The sequence below is a fragment of the Gasterosteus aculeatus genome, chromosome 4 (genome assembly GCF_964276395.1).
Source record: "Gasterosteus aculeatus chromosome 4, fGasAcu3.hap1.1, whole genome shotgun sequence".
Classification (NCBI taxonomy): Eukaryota; Metazoa; Chordata; class Actinopteri; order Perciformes; family Gasterosteidae; genus Gasterosteus; species Gasterosteus aculeatus.
In genome coordinates this window covers 25500624-25519736 of record NC_135691.1, presented here as the reverse complement: position 1 = coordinate 25519736, position 19113 = coordinate 25500624, and the positions used below count along the sequence as shown (strand labels likewise).

Here is a 19113-nt window from a genome sequence, read left to right as displayed (position 1 = left end):
ATAATAATATCGCTACCAATTAGATGTTTCAGATTGTATGACAACATTTCATCCAGTTTGAAAAATGTATGATAATCAAAGCAAGAAAAAAATTGTCATAAAAAATAAAGTGAAAAAGGAGGGAGAATAAAATAAGCATATAAAAAATAAGTTACAAAAATAGATACGATTGTGTGCGGTGTGCCTGTGTTCGAGTGTGTGCGTGTGCGCGTGTGCGAAGGAACAGGAACCCCTCCCGGTGAGCAGGAAGATGGTGACGTCAGTTGTCATTCGGCTCAGCGCTGAGTGAGTCAGAATTACAAACGTCTATTGTGCGTGTACGTCTGTGCGTGTGTTTGAGAGAGAAAGAGAAAGGGAATTAAATAGAGAGGATGGGGAAGAAAATGACTACCTGTAGGTGATTTAACTGCACGAGAAAAGGTGTATGAGCGTTCCGGAAAAAGTGTGTATTTACGGGAATATTTCTCTTTCTCTCGCTCTCTCTCTCTCCCCCTCTGTGTGGGTGCGTGCGTGTGAGCGCGCGCGTGCGTGTGTTTACACAGACGGGAATACTACGCCAGAGGAAGTGCGCCGGTTCTCCGTCTGCGTGTCTCGACTTCCTGCTCTGAGGCAGGGCAGGGAAAAGCTGCAGATCCGCTTTCAGACGGCAGCGGCATGGATCCCCGACACAACTCGCACACAGCGCTCTAAGACACGAACACACGCCTCGCACACGGCCATAGGAGCAGAGGAGCGAGCGGCCGTCCACAGCTGGGTAGGTACACGTTTACTAATACTTCACCCATTTACTGTGTGCGCTTTCGTGCGCAACGGGGAAACAGAAGCGCACTTCCATTTACTCTTTTCGTATTCTATGAAAAGCGATCAGGTTCGCAACTTCAAAAGCACGTCGATGCGGCGCGACACGTATTAAACCTGTGCGTAATAAGCGTTGAACCAGTGCGTGAAAAAAAAGTGTTAAAGCCATGCGTCCTCCGGGTTTGGCACAGACGCATGCGTAAAGTTCCCCAAAGTGTAGCTTTCTAATTTAGTGGGCGGCGGACGGGGGGGGGGGGAATAAAAGAGGTCACTGTTCCAAAAAATTAGCCGTGGCTCCTTTAAAAGTCTGGCTGTAGACTTTCTGGTTAGTCTGGACCTCGGAGACTAATTGCCGTGCGCTTCCGGATTGAAGCTGGCAGCAGACAACATCTTGAAAATGAGTCACTGGGGCAAAACAAAGAACCATTTGAGTTCCAGCAGATCCCCCCCCCTTCTCCTCCGCGCGCGCGCACACACAAACCCCGCTCCAAAAATAAGAAATAACTAGAGAGAGTCGAGTGGGTTTTTTTTGGTTTGTCTTTTATTGAGTTTCCTAGTTGCACTTGAGTGTATATCAGAGGGATTAACGTTTTAGGAAGGATAATGTTTATGCATGTATCAGAAACGTGTTAATAGACACTTACTACGGGAGACGCAGAACTCCAGATTTGTTCAGAGCAAAACGTCAAGGCGAACAGTTAAGGTTTTGAACCTGTGCGAGTTGAATTTTTTCTCTAAAAAAGAAGCATACGTGTGTGTGCGCGCGCATGTGCATGTGTTTGTGTATGTTCCCGGCGGTTCCCAGTGACAGGACGTCCCACCTTGCAGAGAAGGAAGGCCTTTCCCCGGGAAGACGCCCCCTAAAGCTGAATGACAGGAAGCCCTCGTTTAGACAGACAGCACTACAGTTCTTCCATCACTTAACACAAACACACACACACACCCATGCAGGAAAAAGGAAGCAGGGATATGCTTTTGTGTGTGTTCCTGGCGACGGGTCATTGTTCGCAGCACACACACTTTCCCCTCTCTGCTGGGTGGTTTCCTGTAAGAGAGACAGAGGGAGAAACAGGGATCCGTGCTGTATTTTCATGTTGAATTAGTGGTCGGTTATGGAGGTGGGTAGAGTAACCCTCACTTCTGGGGGGGCAATGTTCGAGGCAGATGTTGTTGCCATGGGGATTTGTGATATTGTCATGGTTGCAAATTAAATCTGGTTCCAATGACGTATTTGAAGGGTTTGCTTTTGGCAGTAAGTAGTTCTATATTTCCTGCTAATGAAGCAGCTTGTAAATTGATTGAATTGAGAAAGACAGAGGGAGGGGGAAAAAAAAGAGCGACAGCAAAGGAGGCCGAGAAACAGACAAACAGGAAGATGCTCAGAGACAGTCGGTGGCTTCAAGGTAAACGCGCCGCTTAGACTCGTGCTAGTCTTGGCAGAAGGTCACTGACCACATCCTGCTTTATCACCATGGAAACATCCGGAAGTCTGGCCCTCGCTTTTTGTCTCTGTCTCTCCCCACACCCACACACACACACACACACACTAAAACAGTACGACAGTATGAGCAAACAAAGGAAAAATAATGTAAAAGAAGTACAGCCGACAAAATTATACTTTTAAGTGTGTAAAGAGGGCTGCAAACCAAAACGCTTCTCAATTGTTAGCAAAGTGTTTTTATTGTATGAAAACACAACTTTACATTCTCCCTTTAAATAAAACTTAATTTTTATGAGTAAACGTCAGTTCAAGCATATTCAACGATCACCGCAATCGAATTTTAACCTTGATATGGACACAGATAAACACAATAAATGTTCTTTTAAATTGTCACTCATCTTTCCACAAATGACAAATGGTTCTTTCCAACATCTAAATGGGCTACGGAAGTGAGGCACAGGCATCAAACGTAACCCTGAGCATCACTCATACTAGTATTTACTACAGCTTTGGAAGGCAGCCAAAGGATGCCATGACGATAAATAGCGGGAGCTCATGTATGCAAAGTATAGATTACGTATATGTCTCAAATCAAAGCATTTTATAACTCACAGCAAGGTCGGTGTTTGTATACATGTTAGTTTGTGTTATTGTCTGCTGTCTTAGCGTGAGACAGGGAGTCCACGGTGAGAGGATAGGTGGTGGTGGACAGCTTTGTTTATGCTTATGTTCCTTTGTGGAGTTTACGCCGGAGGAAGGATCCGGAAACAGTTCCTCCTCGCGCTTCTCCTTCTTCTCAACGCTACCCATCTACCCTCCTTACTCTCTTTCTTTCCTTCACTTTATGTGAATGATTGCTTGAATTTAAAAAACCCAAAAATGTAAGACCATTTTAAGGGCTTTAGTGTAACGGTTAGAAGCTGCACTGATCAATATTTGTATGTTTAATAATTGGAAAAGGTGTCGCTTGTGGAAAAATCCATAATGATCAACACCTAACTCTGGTGATCATCTAACCTCAGCCAACGGAGGGATTTAGCCTTTGGCCAACTCATTATTTGGTTCTTCTTACGTCCCACAACTTTCTTGTTTCATTTGAGTCTCACGTCTCTTTTCTAACCAGTTCACTACGGCTGTTCAACAATTGAAATAATTGAGACTTTCTGAATGCTGTTTGCCCAGCACCAAACAGCAGACAGCCAAAGTGACCATGAGCCAGCATTGAGCTATTTCCCATAAAGACTTAGGCGTTAACTTTGTCAAATGAATGCTTAGGGTATGTTGGACATGCAAATGGACATTTGATTGCTAACACATTTATAACAACAGGGGATATATAACAAGGCTGTAAAGCAATCCATCTGGTTCCCAACAGAATTCTGTTCCATCGTCTTTATAGTACAAAGCAATGCCTGGTTGGTTTTATTTCTCTAAGCCTGGATTCTCCTCTGTAGATCGCCCGTGTCTCTGGTGTCATCCCGTCATGGAGAGCTCCATCACACTCTGGCAGTTCCTGCTGCAACTGCTGATTGACCAAAGCCACAAACATCTCATCTGCTGGACGTCCAACGACGGCGAGTTCAAGCTGCTGAAGTCAGAAGAGGTGGCCAAGCTTTGGGGGCTGCGTAAGAACAAGACCAACATGAACTATGATAAGCTGAGCAGAGCTCTGCGCTACTACTACGACAAAGTACGCAACGTATACAGTTCTCGACTATTCATTGTCAAACCACCTGATTGGTTTCATGATGGGATTCATGTCCTCATGAAACCCAATTGAAATCAACACACAAAAAAGGAGGCTTGAAAAAGTAATCAAATCACGTCTCGTTTGTTCTGCAGAACATCATCAAGAAGGTGATCGGCCAGAAGTTTGTCTACAAGTTTGTGTCGTTCCCTGAGATCCTGAAGATGGACCCCGCGGTGGTCGAGTCGGGCCGCAGCAGCGAGGAAGGTGGGGGCGCAACGTCAGAGCCCGAGGCTGACGACGACGACGGGAGAAACCAATACCTCCACTCCGGCCTGTACTCCCCCTTCGCCGGCGGCTCCCTGCGGCCCCACATGGAGCAGCATCGGCCGATCAAGACGGAGCCCAGATCCGATCACTACGGCGACAGCTCCTCCGTCATCCGATTCGTAACCAACCGTGGGCACTCCTCCCTGCCCCCCACCCCACCACCATCCTCGGCTGAGACCTCCCATTCCTCCAGACCGTCACCGGTGCAGGCCCGCTCTTCCTCCTGCTCGTCCTCCTCCCCGCCGCAGAGCCCGGCACAAGCCCTGTGGAGGGGGCGGGGCCACGGCTCGGAGACTAATGAGTTAGAGCACAGTGCCCAACCTCTAAACCTCTCATCTGGTCAGAGGGAGAGAGAAAGGTCACAGGCGACCCAGGAGAGCGGGAGATTTGCCAATAGCGGGCCTTTGAAAAGCAGGAAACCCAAAGGCTTGGAAATCTCCGCCTCCTCGCTTCTCCTGACAGGAAGCGACCTCGTCTCCATTGCTCTCAACAGCCCGGCGCTGCCTTCAGGCTCCCTGACCCCTGCCTTCCTCACCACACAGGTACAACGTGGAATATAACACATAGTAGGGAGGGGGGAAGAAAATGAAGCCCGTAGACAGGGAGATGGAAAGAGGTGAGCGGAAACAGGGGAGGAGGCCAGGGAGGGAGGAGGTTCATAAGTGAAGCCATATGTTTCTGTAGCTCCTGATTCACTGGCAGCAGCACACTCGCCAGGACAGTTGACTACATTCAGGCATTTAGCTGACGCCTTTATCCAGACGGAGCACTGATATGCCGCTGAGTGTACAGTACTTAATTGATGGAAAGTAAAAGTGTACGCTAAACAGTTCCCTCAAGACTGAACATTTTGTATAATTATGTATTTCCAAGGCACACCTGAGCTGTTGGTATCCACAGCCCCCGATCCACTTTCCCCTGGACAGACTTTTAGTTCCTACCTTTAAAAGTCCCCGAAGGACAGCCATCCCTGTTGTCAGATTACAGTGATTTCTGGTCTTTTGGGGGTAAACGGTTATTTTGCAAGTCACGCCGTGAGCTTGTTCTGGCTGGTAAAAATAAAAAAAACAGATCACTCACTAAAAAACAAAGTATAAGCTGGTCCTGAGGAAGCAGCTTACCAAGGCTCATACGCCTGTTTTAGATCAGCAGAAAAAAATGGTCAAACAAAGGGAATTTGAGGTACAGCCGGGAAAAAGATATTGCCAAAGCACAGCCTGGTATCTGTTCACAGGAAGCTTTTGAGAACGAAAATATATTTCTTCAGCTCATTTGATGGCTTTATTAGAAAGCTGATAGATGAGATGGAAGAGGATGAGAAAGACATGGGGCATAAGTTGCAACGGTTATGATAGACGCCACCAGGGCGCCTTTTCAAAGATTGACTTGGCTTAGAACAAAAGGCATAAAAATATTGACCTAAAACGAATGAAGCAGAGCTTTTTGTTTGGAGAACACAACAACTTCATTGGCACTTCTCCTTTGCGGTGGAAATATGACAATTGAGGAAACTGTTGTTCCCGCTTACTAGCGTTGATAGAAGTCCTATGTTCCTGCGACAAAAACCGAAAGAAGCCGTAGTCCAATTTAAAGAGATAGAAGGAAGAATAGATGTCATGAATTGGGTATGAGTGGAGCTTCCGGACCTGCGTGGTCAGTCTGCCAAGTTGGTCCGTCCGGGAGGCATGAGTTCACTAGAGGGCAGACTTGGCTTTGATGAGCAGATCTCCAACACTTGTAGCCAGAATAAACACCAAAACATTTCCACCGTGGTGTATTTATTCTACATTTCACTTTATGTCAATGTAGACTCCGTCCGGTCTGCTGCTCACTCCGAGCTCTCTGCTCTCCAATATCCATTTCTGGTCCAGCCTGAGTCCAGTGGGACCCCTCAGCCCTGCACAGCTGCAGAGCCATGGCCCCCTCTTTCAGGTAATACCCACATATGCAACCCCACACATTTGGTATTTGTGTATATGTGAGGAGCTCAGAGACCGCATGTTCTCCAAACAAAAGAATGGCCAATCCAGAAGTTGCAAAGTTATTCGGACATAACCTGCCTGAATCCTACGTTGAAAACAGGTTCCAGTGTCAGTTGAACAATCTGACAAGACCTTAGTTTTTAAACTCTCCTCTAAGGACATAAATTCATCCTCGCACAAAACCAGCTACGGAATTCATAAATCATGAAATAAGACATGAATAAGAGTTCATACAGTCGAAGTTGTCTGACCAGTAGCTCCTTTTGTTTGCCAATTTCAATGACTAGAGATCGATGTTCTTAAGTTAGTCAGTTTGCTAACTGATCTGGTTCTTCTAAATATTGTAACGTAATATAATATACACATAAAATGTATTGATGAGAGAAGAGCCAGTTATTTCGCTCCTTTAAGGCAGTATACTTTTTTTTTTTAGGTTTCAGTTTGAACTGTCCTGTGTAAAAAATACAAACAGCTCTATGTTTACTCTATTTACAACAAACCCTTGCCCATACGCACACTATTGTTACGGTCATTTCACACTACAGACTTACCTTGTGCTTTGTTATCCAACATTTGTGTGCTTGTTGGTGTATGTGTGACTTGCCGCGTACCAGGGTTTCAAAATAAGCCACAGATGTTTCCGTTGCGGTTTGGACTAAAAGAGGGGGCAACTTCCTGTTGGTGAGGGGGAGCAGGAGACGGCTGGTTGGTCAGGAGCCCCTCCCAGCCATGTCGACTCTCTTAAACAGACATACACAGGCGTACAAAACAAAAAAAAACAAAAAAACGGACAAACTACATTTAATGGCCCGTAATTTAGTCCTTGCAATGAATGTCGGTCCTCACGCTGCTGTGTACCACTAGGGTGCCCAGAATGTAACGTAGCAGGAGTCAGAATAGAGCAGTTGGCAAGATTGTTAAATAATTCACCTCAAACAGAACACACATTCACCTCATCTTATTGCCCAGATCCCTGCAGGAAAGCATTGACTAACTTTAACAGTGTCAGCATTATGGGGGTGACATCATTAATAATGTAATACAATTAATACTATATAGTAATGATCAATAAATCCATACACTTGTGTATACACATTTTAAATTAACCTACGTTTTCAATCAGTGTAAAGCCCCCATGATTTAAGCTATTTAAGCTATTTTTAAAATGACTATGTCACAACTTTGTTTTCTTACCTGGATGTAAGTGTTCTTTTGCAAAGTAAAGACACACCTATTCAGAATATACCTTGACTAAATACATTAAACAAATTGTAGCATAATGGCTCTTAGCTATAACAAGTTGTAGATCGGCTTATTTAATGAAATTGCTTGTTTCTTGGTTCCTTTGAGTCTGTATCTTTATGGTTGAAATGCACTTATTGTAAGTCGCTTTGGATAAAAGCGTCAGCTAAATTTAATGTAATGTAAATAACAAGTTATAACAAATAATTCCTCACACCTTATCTGGCTGAAGAAGGAAAGTATATGTCCCTTCAGCCAAAAGGAAGTTACTCTGACACATTTCATGCTTCTCTTCAGACATTTTCTTTAGGGAAAATAAACATTATCTGGCTCCCCCTCTAATCCTCCTCCACTTGTCCCCACTGCAGTTCCCCACTCTGCTGAATGGAAACATCCCAGTGCCGTTACCCAGCATGGATGCTCGCTCTCCTCTGCTGCTCTCCTCCAGCTCCCACAAGTGCTGATGCCAGCCTAAATCTCCAAGAGTCAAGTGGGCCAAACCAAGCCAGGCCGGATCTGCGCGGAGCACATCCGCCTTAGACTCGGACGATGAACCACACAGGAGTCTCACCTGAGACCTGTTTTGATTTACCAGATGACCTTTGGCCTTGAGAGGAGTGTTCACATTAGACGCTCTCTGTGTGTTCATGTGGGTGTTTGGTGCTTCTTTTCATGCCAAAAAGTTGACTGGAGGTTAAACCTCCTTACATTTCTCATCTCATTTTAAATTTCAGTGATAGAGACTGGTTGCAATTTTATTAGTGTTATCCCTATTTAACCCCCCCTGCCACATTAAAATCCACACCACTGATTCCAACAATAATCTGGGGAAAACCTTGTCAGGTATTTTAACACACAACCAATAGCTTTTTGTCCTTTGTCAACAAAGTACTATGAGTGACACAACGGATCAGGATAATTTCTTACAACTTGATGAAGATTTGTCTAGATGTGGTTTGAGCATGGCCACAGGATGAGTCCCTCTCTGACTCCTAGCAGAGACCTGCTAGCCAGCACGTTAAAACATAGAAGTCTTTTCATTTCGTCTCCTGCATTGCTTTGATTTGACGCTGTGAATTTGTTTTTATCTGTATAGTGTCACGATTTTCTTTTTTTTAAATGCACTGTACCTTTCAGCTCTGTACCAGCTGTGCCTTCAATATTGTAAGACTTGTGTAAATGTATTAAGCTTAAAACCAGGTTTTAATAGATATTCAAGGTCAAAATTGCACAAAAGCTTTTATTTTGTAAAATGGCTCCTGGTTATTTTTATAAAGAAATTAATGGAAATGTATTCTCAGTGACTTGCTTGTGTTTTGTTGAGAGAAATGTTACTTTTTCTTTGGAATAAAATGAGTTACTATAAACATTTTAGTTGGAAACAACACTCTTTCACCACCAAAATAACAACTGCTGGACAGACGGTTTATTAAATTTACTTTAAATGGTTATGAGAAATAAATAGTTCCAGTAAAAAGAGTCTCTCTCTCTCACTCTCTCACACACACACACACACACACACACACACACACACACACACACACACACACACACACACACACACACACACACACACACACACACACACACACACACACACACACCTCAGTGTTTCAGAGGTCGAATACACAACACAGCAGGCCTTCCATGCATCAGCCACACATACACACTCACACGTTCACATGAATTCAGGTAATTTATACATTTGAAAAGGTTTTACAGTTTTGCAATATTAAACATTTAGCGGTTGCAGAAAACTGTCACAGCTGCTCATGTTAAAAAAAGAATCTCATGATTGACAGTTTGCAGTTAACGGTGGAATAATCCCGTATTCAAAAGGAGTAATTAAAGCGACATGAATGACAAACAAAAGACAATTTATTGTAAGTGTGATAAAGTTTCAGTGAAGCATTCAAACACTGATGCAGTTCACGTGAAATACAACATGAGAAGAAAAATGTTTTCTCATTGTAGAGCTACCTATGGAGAAATCATTTGGGGAATGTGATACAGGATGTCAACCATTAATATAATGACAATTTCTCCTGTGAGTACAATGATTGTTAGATTATTTGAAATGTAAATCGTATCTTCCATCTGCATTTGTACGTTGCGAGCTCTGGTTGTTAAATTATGAACTCACAAAATCTAATCTAATCTAAAACATTGTGAAAAAGGACCTATCCTTATCCTAAGGATTTGATTAGGGAAAATGATGAGTATTTTTACAGGATTATTACACTGTCAGCCGCAAACTGTTATAAAGTTAATTGTTTATACATTAATTCTCTAGGCTGTTAATGAGTTAACCATTAGTCATGCTTCCAACATTTGTCTGGCACGTTCTACCCAATCAGCAACTCTGTTTAAATTCTTTAAATCTCGGCAGACTCCGTAAAATACATTTGAAATTTTCATGTAGATGTTGAGCAACAGAGCTGCAGTAACAGAAAAGCGCCCCCAAGATCTTCTAACACTCTTCAACTTGTGATGTTCAATGCATTCCTTGTGTAATTCAGTGCAGGAGCTTATGCACTGCTCTCCTTATAAACTACTGTGAGTGTTGAAGCGGCCGTGTGTGCCGTTTAGAAGGAGTTCTTGAAGGATTTGTTTTCTTGCCGGGTAGACAAAAAGTACCACAACTGGAGTCTGCAAAATCAACATGTGGTCCGGGACCAGTTTAGCATAAATAATCTAGAACGCAAAAAAATAAAATCAGGGCAGATGTGTAACCATCGGACGTAGCCAGGTAAGCCTCTGTTCAAGTCTTCACGCTCAAATAAGCTGACCTTACTGAGCCAGCAGGCTCCTGCAGCTCGCTTCATACTTACTGTACAGATAGGAGAGGGGCATCCCTCAAATCAAAATGTCAAACATTCCTGAAAAGCACTTTTTGCCAGCACATAGCTGCTGGAATTATCTGGATTAGATGAGAATACACCAGAAATAATTCAAACCAGGGATGAAAAGCACACCAGCTGACACCTCAGAATTTTTTTTGGGAGAGCTTCTATTTGCTTCAGTAAACGTGCAGTGAAAAGTGAGAATTCTCAACCGGCTTCATCTGTAAGCATCACTGTCAGTCGCAAACAACACTGCAGGCAGTTGAATCTAAAATTTCAATTTGAATTTTTTTTTTAATCTTGTGTACAAATGCCAGAGAGCAGTGGTCTAACACCAAGTGAAAAAAACACCATCAGGCTTTTGAACCCCCCTCTGAAAAATCTGCCACACTGGAGAAGTCAGAGGTCACAGACACAGAGGACACTTAATACTTTTGGGCGCCGGCCCCTGATTCCAAAAACAACACATTAAAGGTGTCATTTAAAAACAGACTTACTGCAGCGAGATCTCAAAGCACCGAGGGAGAAAGTGTAGCTTGCATCTTTTTTTTTCCTTTTCTTTTTTAAGCACTAAAATCCTGGCAGTCTTTTGAGAGGTCTCAGGGAAGGTTTGATGGCTTCCTGTGGGACGTCACTTCCTGTTCAGCTCCAACATTCCTCTCTCAACTGTGCTTGGCGCCACCCACCCGGCCCCCGGGCCCCCTCTCCTCTGTTTGGTCCCATTGCTGGATGGTCAAACAAGAACAAAAGAACCCAAGTTTGATTGGACTGTGTGCTTCTTAAACCATCAATGTAAAACTGCAGCCATAATCAGCTCAAAGTCCTGCTGTTTGACCCTCAGTGCTCCCCCTCCCCGACCACCCCGGGGCATCTAGAAGTAAGGTAAACTCAAATGTTACTGTGAAACGACGAGGAATCCCGAGGCAGCGTTATTTCTGCCCCCACCATCTCACGTCACGGCCATTTTAAATTTGGAAATGTTGTGCAATTCAGTCACGGAAGCTCAAAGAAAAACAGAACAAACTCCAAATATATAGATATCAATATACATATTTATAAAAAAGAAAGAACATTAAAGAAGCTGAAGCGTTTCGGTCTCCAAGCACGACAACAACAACTTGGATCACAGCGCCGACATCGACATCAGTGGAATTCTAACTCAAATGAAGCCGGAGAATCGTTGTCAGGAGTAAAACAATGGTCACCTTTCTGACTGCTCAACTGTGCATGGCGTCTCGAGTTCACATCATGCATATACACACACACACACACACACACACACACGCGCGCGCGCGCACACACAGACGGTGTGTTAAATACAGACAGTAGTAGTTTAGCAGCAAATAATTCAACCTCAACCCGCCCCCCCCAATAAATAAACACAGTTTCCAAATAGATTTAACCCAGAGTCACAAGCTCAGAGGGGTGTGTGTGTGTGCATGTTTATGTGTGTGTGCAGGTACAAAGGGGAGGTGGGCTCATGCGAGAGGTTGGTGGGAAGGGATGATGAAGGTGGGTAGCCGACCATCTTCTTCACCAGACATTAGAAGAGCATGCTCTGCCTCCTGTTGATCTTGCCGTTACCTGGAGAGAAGGAAGAAACGGTTTTAAAAATGAAAACCCAAACTGCCTCGGCTTTACATTAATAACGTCATCACGGGACGGCTACTTTCAGGAGTGTTGTAATAAAATAATTTAATTTGTAATCAGGATCCCTAAAAGGTCTGTTGTAGAACGTCTTCTTTAGTACTGGAGGGAGCTTGATGGTTGAAATTACAATAATAATGATGTCATTGGGGTTATTTGGGTTTTGGCTTGAGACTTGAAATGCTTTTACTAAAGCTCTAAATTACACATTGGAGATGTGTGGTTTGCAAGAAGTACGGGTCCAATTAAAAACGCTGTTTCAGTTGCATTATAGGAAACTAAAACTGAAGGTCAGGATATCTTGGCCCCTGCTGCTTCAGTGTGGACTATTTGTGTAGTTACGGCTCCCGTTTGTCTCTTGTGAATCCCCCAACTGAAAACTTCCTCACTGGAATATCTTTAACTGCCAACTGTCTTATAATTAAATAAGACAATCGCCTAGAAGCCGTTGCGTGTTCATCAGTCTCATTTTACCGGATGTTGTGTAAAGTTTCCTGATTTTTGTTATAATTTAAATATCCAATGGGATTGTTATTTTTTTTACCTGACTCCGGGTAAGAGGAGTTCCTGTAACCAGGGTCCCTCTGCAGCTGCACTTCCTTTAACGTGAATATCGATACACCTGCAACGCAGAGGAGAGGTTTAGTCTACAGACATTAGCAGGGACGAGAAAAAAATAATGCAGTGAGAAGGCTCAAGAAGGACAAATAGCAGCACTCACTCTCAGGCAGTGTGTGGACTCTCGTCCCGAGCTGCCGGAAGTGGGAATGTTTCATGGCCTCTTCAGCTGAAATCCTCTTCTTGGATTCGTACTGCAGAGACAGAAACAGGAAACATCAACCTTCCTGTGAAGTTGGCAGTTTTTCCTGTTGCCGTCTAAAATCAATGATTCACTTAGATGAACTGAGATAAACCTGACCACATTAGAAAGAGGAACCTGGAGTCATGTTCACCAGAGACATTGCCTATGGGAGAAACCCGACAGACGTGCGCCTCCTGCTGTCTACAACCAGTACTGAAGGAATTCATTGCCAAAATAAAGTACATTGTAATGGTAAAGGGTTACCTTGTGATCATGCATCTTCTCCTTTTCTTGTAACATGACGTTTACATTGAGGTCATGTGACATATCATGTGAACATCCATGCACTTTAAGAATTAATCAATCACTTAGAAGCAAATTTAGGAATAACACAACTTATTGTTTGTTTGTAATAATGATTAGAATGAGCTAGCTATGTATGCATAATTATATTTCAAATTTTAAAAAGAATAAAACAAATAAAAAGAAAGCACTTGATTGAGACAAATAGAAAGCAAACCGTGTTTAAAGTTAACAGTTTATAAGTCAAAACTTGGGTAGGTTTCATTGGTTAAACCAGCAAGAATACACTGGATTCAAAATATTATCCCAAATTAAAATGCAGTCCTTTTAAAAAGACTGGTAAGAGAAATTAGTGCATGTGGCGTCACTAGATATTTCTAAGATGCTTTACCTGGCTTTTAGAAGGGCATGTAACATGTTCCTAGTGTAATGTGTGTCTCAAGATGAGAGCATTCTAAAATGAAACAGAGGTGTGAAATGGACAAATCAGCCGTGAGTGAATTGCATTCTGGGTATTATGTGGGAAGCACACACTTACTCTGAGGAAAGCCAGCAGCAGCTCAATGCCTTCGCCGTCCAGCCTGCAAGAGACAAAAGGAAGAGCACTGATTTAGCGGACAGGAATGTGGGGGCTCATGGGAGGAAGGAAACGATGTGTGAAATGTTCCACAGGATTTCCTGCCTGCGACACGCACACACACACGCACACTATTATTGTATACATGCGAAAGGGGCGGGCCACGGGTGCATAAAGTAGAAACATACAGAAGTTTGTACACACGTCCAGAAAGGCAGGGTCGCGGTACCTGGGAGCGTGGTTGATTAACGGCTGCGGCTTGTATTTGGGGAAGTTGTGGGATTTAAACTCTTCGATGGAGGAGATCCCCGGCCAGTTCTCCTCCTTTGGCGTGCCTGTAGTCAGAGAATCACAGTCAGTCAGATACACAGGGTTGTGCCGGGTGTGGTTGAAGACATGCCTTGAGAATCGGGCGGGTTTTCAGGAGTCGCTCACCCAGTAACCTGAAGATGAGGTGCAGCTCGTCTTCCACCGTGGAGCCGGGGAACAGCGGCCGACCTGCAGCCATCTCATAAAATATGCAGCCAACACCCCTGCACGCACACAGAAACACACAGGATAGATTTAAAAATATTATTAGATGCTGTTGATTCCAAATGTTTGTACTTGAATGGCTCAAGTAATATAATGAATTTTACAGGAATTATTTTTCCGTGTTAACCCAGTGATTTATGGAGTAGTCAGTAGTAGATGCGAGACTCGTACCACATGTCGATCTGTGTAGAGTACTCGGAGGATCCCAGCAGGACATCAGGAGGCCGGTACCAAAGAGTCACCACCTCGTTGGAGTAGGTTTTGGTCGGGACGGACTTGGCCCTCGCCAGCCCTGCAAAGAGACAACACAGGTTGTTTACACAGGGGAGAAGCATTGCATCTGTAGAGAGCAGAACTGAGGATAATAAAATGCATCTTTACACAATTCTAAAGCTGAAATTCATGATTTTGCTGCAAATTGACAACGGGAAATCATTCGCAGCTGCCTTGATGGAAACAGCTGCTGCCATAGTTCCGCTTACCGAAATCAGCCAGTTTGAGTTCCCCCTTCTCGTTGATGAGGAGGTTCTGGGGCTTCAGGTCTCTGTGGAGAACTTTCCTCTTATGACAATACGACAGCCCTCGCAAAATCTGGAACAGGAAAACCTGTAGAGATGCGTGGAAAAACCCTTGGTTCATCACTGTAGAGTGTAAAATGTTCTTCACTCTCTAATAGAGGAAGAGGTATATACATAAACACATTACATTCTGTAATTTTTTATTCCTCAGATGGGATGTAAATGTGAATTTAAATCTGCAATAAGTGAAGAAGGCAGAATCAAAAGATGAGTAATCGCACCTTCACATTGTGCATGCTCATTATGTTTCCACAGTCATCCATGTACTGCTTCAGGTCCTTATCCTACAGGGAGAAATCACACCATCAGACAGAATGACACCCAACCATCTCCTCCCCCATATGGTTCCCCTCGTCTTTTGGACTCATCAATCCTCTGTTTCAAATGGCCATCTTCGATGTGGGTGTTCAATCGGTGTCGATGGAGATCAGGCTAAGATGAACCAGAGTTTTGAGTTTGTATCCAATATCTCCAGTGTTTCCCTTACGTCTACAACTTCAGAAAAGGGGGGGGGGGGGGGGGGGCGGCTTGTAGTCAGGCAAATTCCAGGACATATTTGCGACGTGTCGGGGCGGAACTGCTGTGCGTTTTATTACAGACTTTTTTTTTAGGGGTGGTGGGAGGGCACCCTTGTTATACTAGTAGGGGAAACACTGTACACCTTATCCTGTTCAGGGTCGCGGGCGTGTACAGTTCGCCCAACTATCGCAGGGAAACATTTGACTGAGCCAGGAACCAAAAGAGAACGTGAACACGGGAGGTCCCATTCTGGAACTTTTCTTGCTAGCCACAGAAAAAAAATAAAATAACGCAAAGGAATCTGTCTCACCAGATACTCGAAGACCAGCGTGAGGCTTTTGTCAGTGTGGACGATATCGTGAAGCGTCACGATGTTGGCGTGTTTGAGGTCCTTCAGTAACGACACTGCGGACAAAGACAGAAGGATGGAACACTCTTTCATCACAAAGGCCCCTGACTGCAATTGAAATGCATTTCATAGACAAGTAAAAATAAAAATATATTATATTTTTGGAAAGCCAGAGTACCTTCCCTGATGGCCGTGCATGGCGCCCCCTCCTCGTGCTCAAGCCGGATCTCCTTCAGTGCCACCAGGTTGTCCGTCAGCTTGCTGCGCCCTTTGAATACTGTGGCGTAGGTTCCCTGAACGCAACACACAACGTTGGTTTGAATATGATGGACTTAACGTGGGCTGTGAAACAGATTTCCTTCTTGAATAAAGTAAGATGGGACGTCAGGAATTCCTCACCTCCCCCAGTTTGTCCAGCTTAATGTACGTCTCCAGCTTGCCAAAACCGATCTCCGACTGCGGAAGAGACAGTGGAGAGCGTCACTTTAACCACGGATGTAGACACGATTAGAGTCCCACATTTGATTGTGCAATATGCTCAATCTGCATAAAGCTCATATCAACTCACAAACAGGGTCTTGTTATTCCTTTAGATACAAACAAGATAAAATGCTAGCCGCTAGGCACCAACACTAACTTCTTTAAGCTTACTGTCGACAGACTCCTGACATACAGAGCGTCAATGACCCTGACAGTCTGTGACCAATGACGATCACACCCCAGCTGAGACTGATGATCTACTTTGATGGGCTGAAAGCAGAAGGGAGCGCCTGTGACTCCCTATTAATCCATCCCAATCTAAAGGCGCCCAGTTACCATGGTGACTTGCACAGAGACACGAACACACAGAGAGCGAGAAAGAGACTGACCAGCGAGGCTCTGCGTGAGCGCCGGCTGAGCGGCTGGTCGAAGTGCGGGCTGCTGAGCTGCAGCTTCTCCAAGTACCCGTCAGGGATTCGGATGTCGGCCGGCAGCGACAGGCGCTTGTTGAGGTCCTAAAGAAACACACGGGAAAAATACATTTTAAATGTTTTGAATTTGTAACCGAGCTAGCGATTTGACATTTGTGTCTTTGGGCACGGAGCGTTTGCATGTAGCTTTTATGCAATCTGCTCACATCACCGCCCACGTGAGAAAATGTACCGCTACACGCCTGGTGTCTGATGTGGGGCATGTTTTAACTACAAATAAGACAATGTAGGCTACTTCACGCGCACACACACACAAATGTAAACAAACACACCTGTACGCAGAACAGCGAGACAGAACAAGACCAGAATAAAAACAAACCACACGTGTGGACATTAAGCATGTACTCTCCGTCTAACAACGTCGACATTAACGAGCTTGTGTCTTTTTGCTGCGGATGAACAATCACATCTATTCCAGGATCAAAAGGGAGAACAGATAAGATGGCAAACAAACTGACAACGCCGAGAAGCTGTAAGAGAAACAAGGGTAAAAATACATCGAGAGAGGACGTCACATCTGTCTGCTCATCGTGCGCGTTGTGAAGTTTCGGCCTCTCCAAAAATACCATCCAGTCGGCCGCTCGCATTTCATCAGCGCCGCGCTTTGTGCTCTGGGACAAAGTGGCTCAGACAGAAGAAGCTGCATCTACTTATGGCATATCGGGGGGTCTAGAAAAGGGAGGGATTATTTTTCAGTAGAGATATCTTGAACCTCTGCCGCATGTCTCTAAATTGTCCCATGTCCAATTTGCGATATTTGGGTGTTGGCCTGTGGACCAGACTTGTGGACAGATTTGAGGAGGGTTTTGAGATCCATGTCAACAGCCACTCTTACATAGTAAATGTGGATAGCAGCAAATGGCCATTTATACATCAAGGTTTACAGAATATAGCATTAGGGGTAAATAATTATCAGAATATTAACCCTGTTTACAATTTAGGCTTCAAAAAATGAAAAATTAATCGACTGCAATATTTAAAACACGCTTATTGAAAATATCTGCATATAAAACCCAACCACCTAAACTGAGAACCATTCACAATTAAGCTGTTGTAGCACACACTAACCACCTCCAAAGAGTAAACAGGATGTGAAAGTAACATAAATGCTCACTGGGGTTTTAACCATTAAAATATGCAATCAATAGGTCACTGTGTGTTTGTCAAAGCATCAACAGTGTTTTCAAGGCTGATTCTGTCACATTGGCTCTTCTGCCAGCAGGGGGCAGGAGGCCTCCAGGATGAGACACTCATCCTCAGATCAAACACCGACCCTTTCGGTTTTCACATCTATAAAACATGAAGATGACTATTTGGAACGTCTGCATTCAATTTGGAGCCACAAACAAACTACAAAATGGCTAAAATGTAGCATCAATTACTTTTTCGAAACAAGAGGTATGCGACCTCATGAAGCTTTTCTTGAGTGAAACAATGTAACAGTTGCGTGAAAAACGAGTTGTGGCCTACAGCCCAAGTGTCTCAGTGAATTCATATAAACCCCCCGTGAAATTAGAAACATGCTGGCCAACGGGTCCCCTGATGATCATGAGTTTTCTTTTTTCCTCCCATCCATCCTTTTCATATTTCATCTGCAGAGCCTGAGGACGTTACAGTGTCTGAGGTACCCTGTAGGCCCCAGAGGGCATTTTATCGCCTTTGATCCAGCGGGGTGTTTAAGAAGCCTCTTTTTGGTTGGGAGGTCTGCGTCCAGAAGATACGAGCAGCACATTAAAAAGGTCCAACTGGAGGCTTGTGGAATACTGCTAACTGAAAAGGTTTTTTTTGCAGTTCGGAAATGCAAATATCTTCACTTTGTCTGGATAAGAGGAGCAAAAGAGACTCCCCCATCACATCTTCCACAAGGCTTAGTGCAGAGAACGTGAGCAGAGCAGAAGGAGAGGGGGTGAAGAGTGGAATAGTGCCATGTCAGCTTTTTATTTGCGGTGAGTGAGCAGCGTGTGTGTGTGTGTGTGTGTCTCGCCTCCATGGAAATCCTCCGGTGGAGGCGGTTCCTCAGGCAGACGCCAGTCGGAGACTGAACCTCGTCTGATGACGTCCCCGACGCCTGGTCGCTCTCCCCATCAGAGCCCATCTTCAAGTTCTCGTGCACAATATCTGAAACCGAATGACAGCAGCACAATGCTTTAAAGAGTGTTTTAATCTATTTAAACGATATTACAGCTTATACTTACAATTTCTTTAGTACGATGTAAACACAAGTAGTTTATAACACACTATAGTGATATACTGATCCGAATACGTTAGCTTACTTCTGGCCCTCAAACCCCAGTCACCTTTGAAGATGTAATGAAATGCACATACGTTTCTCTCTCTACCGATTGCAATCTTGCTCAGGCACACCACCCCTGGAGCCCAAATATTAAGCTCTCTAACCAGCACCACTTCCACCAGGGCAATGAAACTACCACTACTGTCATAGAACAGCAGGAGCAAACACACTAATGTACAAACCACCCCCACTCCCCTCTTAAAACACGCGTGCGCAC

The 19113-nt window shown here is 44.2% G+C and overlaps 2 protein-coding genes across 3 annotated transcripts in view; one reads left to right on the top strand and one right to left on the bottom strand.

The window, feature by feature from the left end:
- Nucleotides 1–249: 249 nt before the first annotated feature.
- elk3 (ETS transcription factor ELK3) lies at nucleotides 250–8847 on the top strand. The gene is made up of 6 exons (XM_078101554.1): nucleotides 250–285; nucleotides 543–754; nucleotides 3694–3929; nucleotides 4082–4798; nucleotides 6066–6188; nucleotides 7849–8847. The coding sequence occupies exons 3-6, from the start codon at nucleotides 3723–3725 to the stop codon at nucleotides 7942–7944; spliced, it is 1143 nt and encodes a 380-aa protein (XP_077957680.1). The 5' UTR covers nucleotides 250–285; nucleotides 543–754; nucleotides 3694–3722; the 3' UTR covers nucleotides 7945–8847.
- A 492-nt stretch (nucleotides 8848–9339) lies between these two features.
- The window catches only part of cdk17 (cyclin dependent kinase 17), a 37102-nt gene continuing 27328 nt past the window's right edge, over nucleotides 9340–19113 (bottom strand). For both annotated transcript variants that reach the window (XM_040172621.2, XM_078101553.1), the window contains exons 4-17: nucleotides 18588–18721; nucleotides 16502–16627; nucleotides 16032–16088; nucleotides 15811–15925; nucleotides 15594–15688; nucleotides 14986–15048; nucleotides 14669–14792; nucleotides 14358–14478; nucleotides 14088–14185; nucleotides 13882–13987; nucleotides 13614–13656; nucleotides 12692–12782; nucleotides 12515–12592; nucleotides 9340–11907 (exon numbers count right to left, since the gene is read on the bottom strand). In XM_040172621.2, the coding sequence (XP_040028555.1) occupies nucleotides 11867–11907; nucleotides 12515–12592; nucleotides 12692–12782; nucleotides 13614–13656; nucleotides 13882–13987; nucleotides 14088–14185; nucleotides 14358–14478; nucleotides 14669–14792; nucleotides 14986–15048; nucleotides 15594–15688; nucleotides 15811–15925; nucleotides 16032–16088; nucleotides 16502–16627; nucleotides 18588–18721 (1292 nt within the window). In that variant the 3' untranslated portion in view covers nucleotides 9340–11866. The remainder of the gene's footprint in view (nucleotides 11908–12514; nucleotides 12593–12691; nucleotides 12783–13613; nucleotides 13657–13881; nucleotides 13988–14087; nucleotides 14186–14357; nucleotides 14479–14668; nucleotides 14793–14985; nucleotides 15049–15593; nucleotides 15689–15810; nucleotides 15926–16031; nucleotides 16089–16501; nucleotides 16628–18587; nucleotides 18722–19113) is intronic.